The 8,759-nt window shown below is 46.1% G+C and overlaps 1 protein-coding gene across 1 annotated transcript in view; it reads left to right on the top strand.

Moving 5' to 3' along the window:
* iqsec3b (IQ motif and Sec7 domain ArfGEF 3b) overlaps positions 1–8,404 on the top strand; it is a 79,664-nt gene extending 71,260 nt beyond the window's left edge. The window contains 3 exon segments of the mRNA XM_063196538.1: positions 886–978; positions 5,499–5,542; positions 7,907–8,404. Of these exon segments, the coding sequence (XP_063052608.1) occupies positions 886–978; positions 5,499–5,542; positions 7,907–8,404 (635 nt within the window).
* The last annotated feature ends 355 nt before the right edge of the window (positions 8,405–8,759 follow it).

Here is an 8,759-nt window from a genome sequence, read left to right as displayed (position 1 = left end):
ATATCTGCTTACCATTTAACTGCTTACAGTCAACCTGGGACATTCGCAGAGCTGTACATTCCAATTGTTTTTCATTGAACTTCACGTCATGGCTCATTGCCATTAAGTTAACTGAATGTCAGCGTCTCTTTTTCACTTCCATGTATCAACACTAGATGCTGTGTTTAGCCTCTTGGGGTGGCCCAACCCTGGGTGCCGCCATCTTGGAGTGGTATCCTGTGTATTTCATAGATTTTGTGCCACCGCCACCTACACGATAATGTGCGTATCGCCTTGTCACCAATTGATAACGGCGTTAGGCCGGCATGGCGACGATCTGATTTCAGCCATTCGTTCCAATACAAAGGAGTGGTCAGTGCAGCATCTGTAAATGTGCACTGTATGCTTCACTTCAAGTCGCTCAGTTTGCTACCATATCAGCGAATTCTACTAGCCTGGGAACTCCCATACTGCCTTTAGTTCTACACAATCGTTTCGATCTGAAACACACTTGTGATTAGGTCTGGTGGTAACCAGGCAAGCGAATTCCGTTTCTTGCCAAGACTCCATAGAGACATTGCTGTGGCTCTGGTCGCTTTGGTTGCTTCTGGTGTGGACACACAGTTAGGAACTCTGAGAAATGAAATGGCATGCAGATAGGAGGTCTACTGCAGCTGGGGAATATTGAAACTAACTGACAGACTGTGAGTCTGAATTAAATTGAATTGAATTGAATGTGTTTGATGGTTGGTTGCTTTGCCTGTCTTGTCTCTGTGTGTGTGTGTGTGTGTGTGTGTGTGTGTGTGTGTGTGTGTGTGTGTGTGTGTGTGTGTGTGTGTGTGTGTGTGTGTGTGTGTGTGTGTGTGTGTGTGTGTGTGTGTGTGTGTGTGTGTGTGCGTTCTGCAGGGGAGCTAGAGAGGCAACAGGGAATAAGAAGTCAGCCAGTCAAATCGAACCAAACTCAGATGGAAATACACACTGGGCAAGGCACCCCTACTGGTATGTCGCCCCCCTCCCCTCCCCTCCCACACACACACACACACACACACACACACACACACACACACACACACACACACACACACACACACACACACACACACACACACACACACACACACACACACACACACACACACACACACACACACGTTTCCAAACCCTTCATCAGTTTCATCAGACGTTTTATTTTTGTATACGGCTTCGACGACAGCTGTGCTTTATGCCAGTGCAGTCAACTATAAATCTTTTATTAGAAATGACATTTTTCACATCGCAGCTTGTCAGGATCATATTTATGCGTCTGGACCGTGTTTGTCTGTAGTGTAGAGAGCTGCAAGGCTGTTTTTGTTTGGTTTCGTTTTGTTTTTATAAAGTGCTCAATGAAAGGCCACTTTTCCACTCCATCATTTTCAGAATCAAAATGAAATCAATTTAATATAATCAGCCATACTGGCTAAGCAGCACCTACCAGAACACCGAAAGGAATTACATTCCAACAGATGATGTGTGTGCTGTGCATATTCAGCATTATGTGAAAATACATTCAGAGGGTGGCTCTCACTTCTAGTTGCAATTTCAATTTTAAAAAGCTAACAAATTCAGTATTTACAAATGAGTATTTTTTTTGGTTCTGGTATGATAATGTTATGTTAATCAAAAGCAGTATTTTCAAATTTGGTGTACTTCCATTTGTGAATGTTTTTCTCGCCACCTGCTGCCGTGCAACTGAAAAAAAGAGATTGCCTTTTGAATTGATGTTATTGGTTACCACTTGGCAAACACAGCTACTCATTTGCATAAAATTCACCTTGCTCATCTGCATCACCACCTGCCGCCTTATGACTTAAAAGAATGGATCACAAACACGCACGCACGCATACACGCACAGCATTCTGCCTCTCCAGCTGGCATATACTTTCAGCGCAAAACACGTTTCATCTTTGTTGTATTTGTACCATAGTGGATCTATCATACATGAACTGTGCATCCTCCACTTCCCATTCTGCTCAACTACTCTAGCAGTCAAGTGCTGTGTGATATTGTTTTGGATTAAACCACCTACCTTTAGTTGTCACATTGCAGCCTGTTGACGGTTTACCTTCAAATAAATTACATAGAGATCATTGACTTGAGATGATCAGCAGTGAATAGCTGTCATAGTAGGTTTTATTTTTCACAAACCACAATCTTGCTCCATGGCTCCTTGTAGACGTTACCTTGACGCACCATTATCAGCTGCCTCTAGCTGTCATGCGAGGTATCTTTTTTCCCCTCTCAAACCTCCATACTAGATATACGGCTGCCTCTTGGCTCTCTAGTCATGACTTTTCTGTTGAACCTTTAAAATGTAAATAAAGATCATTGACTCTGCGTCGTCGTCGGCAGCCACTAGCTGTCATGCTATGCTTCCTTACCTCTACTCTACTCTGGATCGCAGTAATGAGCTGTCGCTCTCCTGAGCTGTCTCTCAAAGCAAGGCAAGGCAAAGCAAGTCAAGGCAAGGCAAGTCAAGGCAAGGCAAAGCAAAGCAAGTCAAGGCAAAGCAAGACAAGGCAAGGCAAGTCAAGTCAAGGCAAGGCAAGGCAAGGCAAGTCAAGGCAAAGCAAGTCAATTCAAGGCAAAGCAAGTCAAGGCAAAGAGAGGCAAGGCAAGGCAAGGCAAGGCAAGGCAAGGCAAGGCAAGGCAAGGCAAGGCAAGGCAAGGAAAAGCAAGGCAAGGCAAAGCAAGGCAAAGCAAGGCAATGCAAGGAAAGGCAAAGCAAGGCAAGACAAGGCAAAGAGAGGCAAGGCAAAGCAAAGCCAGGCAAAGAGAGGAAAAGCAAGGCAATGCAAGGCAATGCAAGGCAAAGCAAGGCAAGGCAAGGCAAGGCAAGGCAAGGCAAGGCAAAGCAAGTCAATTCAAGGCAAAGCAAGTCAAGGCAAAGCAAGACAAGGCAAGGCAAGTCAAGGCAAGGCAAGGCAAGGCAAGGCAAGGCAAGGCAAGGCAAGGCAAGGCAAGGCAAGGCAAGGCAAGGCAAGGCAAGGCAAGGCAAGGCAAGGCAAGGCAAGGCAAGGCAAGTCAAGTCAAGTCAAGTCAAGTCAAGGCAAGGCAAGGCAAGGCAAGGCAAGGCAAGGCAAGGCAAGGCAAGGCAAGGCAAAGCAAAGCAAGGCAAGGCAAGTCAAGACAAGGCAAGGCTTGATGCCGTCTCACTCAGATACTATCTCACTGCACAGATGTATCCTCATCTTCTGTCCTTGTAAAGGGAGGTGTTTCATGTTGTAGCGAGTGGTGTACTTGGCATCATTAGCAAATCTGGACTAGAGTCATTAGCCTCTGCACCTCTGTACCCTCCTGCTGTGCAGCATACAGTAGTTCTACTGTACCTTTGAGGAGAACATCATGCTAGAGTTTGGATTCCACCGCCAGCTGCGAAAAGCAATTTTTCATGCTACCCTTTCTGTTCGTTAAAGATATTTCTGAATAGAAATTGAATTGGGCACAGAGTTGTTTGAAAAAGATCTATATTGATTTAAAATACTCTGAAAAGCAGGTATTTGTTTGGTCACAAAGGCTGGAATTATCTGTGTTCTACCCTATCTGTTTGGAACAGGTTTTCAAAAATATTTTAAGTTATTTGATTATAGTTATCATAGTTATTTGAATGAGACCTGTCTGTATGTGCCCATATCTGTTGAAATACTTTCAAAACTGAATCGTGATGAGGTTTATTTGAATCGTATATAGGTATGTCTCTGTGCCCTGTGCTGTATGTGAAAAACTGTAAAGGCAGGTACTCTATCAGTCTAAAACGTATTCAAGTGAAAGCTGGATATGAATCGATCTAGTTTTTATGCAGCACACAACACAGGATTTGCCCTTTTATAAAGGCAGAAATTACCCATCCCCCCACCCCCCACACACACACACACACACACACACACACAGGCTGATTCTTGGCTGCAGTGTTGGTTCTCTTATACCGCTGCTACTGCTGACTGCTTTTGACTTCCGTATATGCTGTGCATGCCGAAAGGGCAGAACATTATGTTTTGAGATGGGGGAATGTACTTCAGCACTTCACCTCTCATTTAAAAAAAATGCCCTATTCAGTGCAGATGGAATATTTTTCAAGCACCGCACCCTCTTATGCAGAGATCTGCAGGATCTGCAGGAGCTTGACCCTTAAGCTTTATTGCGCATTGACCAGATACTGCTCTCACAAAAGCTTTAGTCCTGCTTTCCCTGCTACGCTGTTGACACTCAAATCAATTGCTTTCCGAGCACTGGCCGAGACCATTTCCATATTCCTGGCTATTTTAAAGAGCATTAACATCTTGATTGGTACCGACCCCCTGACATTTCATTAATTAATCAGGGATTATTTAGATCCCCTAACATTACCATTTTGCTAGGTCAGGTTTAATGTTAACGACAGATAAGTACAGTTGTATTTCACTGGAACAAGTAACAGCTCGATCGTTTTCTCAGCTGAAAGTGAGTCCATTCCAGTATATTATTTAGTATTTTTAGTTTTGTATGTATTGTGTTATTAAACATATTCACACAATGTATTCACAAATAAAACAAGATGTTTGTACACCTGAGTAGAGTGTCTTGGAGAGCACCTTCCTGGCTGCAGACCGTATTCTTACATCCTGTCTTTGGGAGCCATTGTTCAGTTATTGTTTTGTTGTTCCTATTTATTTCCCGCCAATGGAATGTTATATTAACATTTGTGCTCATCTCTTTACCCAAACGCCTATGATTTGTCATGAAGTGAAGAAAAACTCCAAAGTGCTCAGGAATAGTGGAAAAAGATCTTGAAGGTGCTCTTTGCTGTGGGGGGGCAAAACAGTATCATCAAAAAAGGAGGGAGTCCAAGGCACTCCTCTTATCCAAAAATAATAATAAATAAAATATATATGGCTATTTTAAGTTAAAAAAAACATGATCAGGCCAGACATCTACGTGTAGCCGCGCAGAGCCTTCTTCAGGGTATACTGCACAAACAAACAATTGCCTCTTTTGAGGGTAACCTAATGACATACACCTGGGTAGTACAGGTAACGAGTTCACATAGACAAATTGTCAGGTAAACACTACATATAAGGGCCACTGGTTTTTATCCTAAAATAGCCATGTTTGAATTAAGGCTTTCTAGATTTTTTTGGATAAGAAGAGTGCCTTGGACTCTCCCCTATGATTTGTGTATGCGTGTGTGTGTGTGTGTGTGTGTGTGTGTGTGTGTGTGTGTGTGTGTGTGTGTGTGTGTGTGTGTGTGTGTGTGTGTGTGTGTGTGTGTGTGTGTGTGTGTGTGTGTGTGTGTGTGTGTGCGTGTGTGCGTGTGAGAGTGTGTGTGTGTGTGTGTGTGTGTGAGTGTGTGTGTGTGTGTGTGTGTGTGTGTGTGTGTGTGTGTGTGTGTGTGTGTGTGTGTGGGTGTGTGTGTGGGTGTGTGTGTGTGTGAGAGTGTGTGTGCATGCACATGCGTGTATGGGTGTGTGTGATGTGAATTAACATGGTGTGTGTGTTCTCCACAGGGAATCACGAGTACTATGAGAAGAGCGGAAACAACACCGTGGAGGTGCGCATGAGCTGACAACAGTGACATGCAGAGACAGAGCCTGTGTGTGTGTGTGTGTGTGTGTGTGTGTGTGTGTGTGTGTGTGTGTGTGTGTGCGCGCTTAAGTATTTAATTGAAGGCGTGTGTGTGTGTGTGTGTGTGTGTGTGTGTGTGTGTGTGTGTGTGTGTGTGTGTGTGTGTGTGTGTGTGTGTGTGTGTGTGTGTGTGTTGCAGAGACAGAGACTGTGTGTGCGTGTGTGCGCATGTTCATTCATGTAAGATGACATGGAAGGGAGGGGAGGCATTAGCATCAGTGGGTAATGCGCTGCGCTGTGCTGCACGCTGTTGCACAGCAGCCCCATTGGCCCTGTGTGAACTCGGCCTCACCTCCGGCTGCCTCGCAGGCCCTGTGTCTGATATGACAGATTCTGGCCTGCTCTTTAAAAAGCCCTCTCATCTCATCGCCATTTCAAACGGCGCTCGGCGGCTGGCAGGCCTTAAAGACCCGGAGTGAAGATGATGCCGTCTCGTCTCGCCCCCCTTTCATGTTCTCTTACACCCCCATCCCCTTCCCTCTCCTCCCCTTCCCATCTCCTCCCCTCTCTCACACCACCCTGAAATGCACTCTCATTTCGCCGCGCTGTGCTTTGTTGGCAAGGCATTGTTTTAAAAGCCACTCCATCCTTGCAGACAGTGGCAGGCGCTAACTGGCGCTGGCAGATGCCTCTGTGGGGGGAGAGAAAGAAAGAAAGAGAGAAAGAAAGAAAGACTGATTTTCACAACCAGAAGCCGGATGAATGCGCTCAGCCAGCTATCTAGCACTGGCAGCAATGTGCAGCTGGCCTGAAAAAAAGTACATTGTTAAAAAACTTTCCAAACAAGGCACGGCATTGCATCGGAGAGTGTAATTGTTCAGAGTGAATTCATCTGATTCTTATTTTATAACACCACATGTCTAAGCATAACTGCGTATGTGAGTGTGTGTTTGTGTGCGTGCGTGTGTGCGTGCGTGCGTGCGTGCGTGTGTGCGTGCGTGCGTGCGTGCGTGCGTGGGTGCGTGCTTGCGTGCGTGCGTGTGTGTGATTGTCATCCTTTAGTGCATTGCTTAAGGGATCTGTTAATCTGTCCAGTTGTAGTGTAGTATAATTACAATTTGCACAGCATTCCCTTTACAGTTGTCCAGATAGTTGTAGTAGGCCTAGTACAGTAGTCCCTAAACGTGATGATACTTGATAGTTGCTTTCCTGCTGAGCAGTGCGTTGTGACACTTATAGCGTCTACATACAGTACGGTGATAAACTAGATTTTGATGAATCTGTTGCATCGTCTTTATACGAATTCATTCAGATTAATGCAGCATATTAATTATGCCGTTCATAATGACTGTAATACAAACAGCACTGAAATGCAAGAAGGCAACTGTTACTTTACTGATGCAGCTTTGCAGTGCATGCTTTTTGCTTTGTTGTCGCAGCAGTGTCTCGATACTGTTTAGCATTTTGTTTGTGAGTCCGGTTTCTTTCTGTTTTGTAGTGACGTCACGTGTCTGTTCTTTCGTCTCGTCTTCGTCAATGGTGGTGATGTATTGTGTCGTGGCATAATCTTTTGTAGTGTGTGACTAGCAGCGTTTTGATGGGCAACCTGGATTCCAGTGAAATCCAGTGCCACATGTTTCAACCTGGTTTTACTCATCCAATTCACTCGAGATAATGAAAAAAGGAGGCGCACACAAGACTTGTGTGAAAAATGGATATTGTAGCCGAACATTTACAACAGAAGTCAGAGGTTAACTGGAGCAACAGATGTTGTGGACCTAGTCCATTCTCAATGTGTCCAGTAGCAAAACACGGGTCTAAAGTACAGGCGCAGACGCCAACCTTTGTTGGTTTTTGTCATTCACCAGTCCAATTCAGCTAGGTGATGTCCAGTTCAACCTGGTTGAATGATCTTCTGGTTGAATTGGACCAATAAAACCAGGTCATTTGAAATATGTAGCATTGGATTGTAAACTAATGAATCCAGGTTGCCCATCACTAACTAACAGTATTTAGTAACTAACTAATTGTACTGTCACAAGCTGATAATATTCCCTGCGGCTTCTCCTTATGTGTTGTGTAGTGTTGCATGTGTACGGGTATGTCTGCACGTCTGCAATGCATGTGTGTGTCTGCATATGTCTGCGTGTCTGCATGAGTGTGTGGTTTGTGTGTGTGTGCGTGTGTGTGTGTCTTCGGTGGCGTCTCCTGTGGCACGTCTGTTTGGTAGAGGTGGCATGGCTTTGGTGTTGGTCTTGGCTGGCACCAGAGGGCTCTGTGTTATGCATTGCTCTTGGCAGATGGGTTAGATAACGCTTCTACGTGCTTCTGGCCTGTCTTCTAAAACTAGGTGTCAATTCACAACAGGCTCCAAACGTACCAGCTGGCCTCACAGCCGAGCAGCCTGAGCACGCCGCCGACCCCCATCGCCGGCGTTCATCCCCTGGCCGTCCTGCCTAGCGGCCACCCCGGGGTCACCGCCCACCACATCACCCCCATCAGCGCCCACCACTCCGCCGTCCTGCCCCCCCTCTCCCCCCTGGACACGCTCATCCAGTGCCAGCAGATCGTCAAGGTCATCGTGGTGGACTCCACGGGCCGAGGTCGCGTGGAGGCCTTCCTCAGCCAGAGCCCCGCCCATCGCCTCATCCAGTCGGCCGACTCCACCCCCATACGCAGCATCCGGGACGCGGGGGGCGACGGGAAGGGAGGGAGTAACCCGCCGCTCCCTCCGCCTCCCCCGCCCTACCACGGCCCGCACCAGTACTGCCCCCCCACGCCCCCGCCTCAGCAGCATCACCTGCTCAGCAGACACAGGTACTCCACAGGGACCCGGAGCCGCGTGTAGAGCACACACACACACACACACACACACACACACACACACACACACACACACACACACACACACACACACACACACACACACACACACACACACACACACACAGTGTAGGGTCTAGATGCATACATTTTTTGTGGCCATATCGTACACGTTTATGTAACCTGCTCTCACCAGATGAATGTGGTTCTACCTTGCTCCACAAATATTCATCTGGTACTATGGCCATACAATTACGTATCTCCCCAAAAGCGTGCTTTGTTCATTTTTAAAATCCTTGCATATTATTGCAGAGACCAATTGCCAGATTGACATTTTTAATGTTGTGCTGCTTTAACTACTCACAGATTAGACAGCACAT

Source organism: Engraulis encrasicolus, chromosome 4 (genome assembly GCF_034702125.1).
Source record: "Engraulis encrasicolus isolate BLACKSEA-1 chromosome 4, IST_EnEncr_1.0, whole genome shotgun sequence".
Taxonomy (NCBI): Eukaryota; Metazoa; Chordata; class Actinopteri; order Clupeiformes; family Engraulidae; genus Engraulis; species Engraulis encrasicolus.
This window is presented reverse-complemented; position numbering and strand designations above follow the sequence as displayed.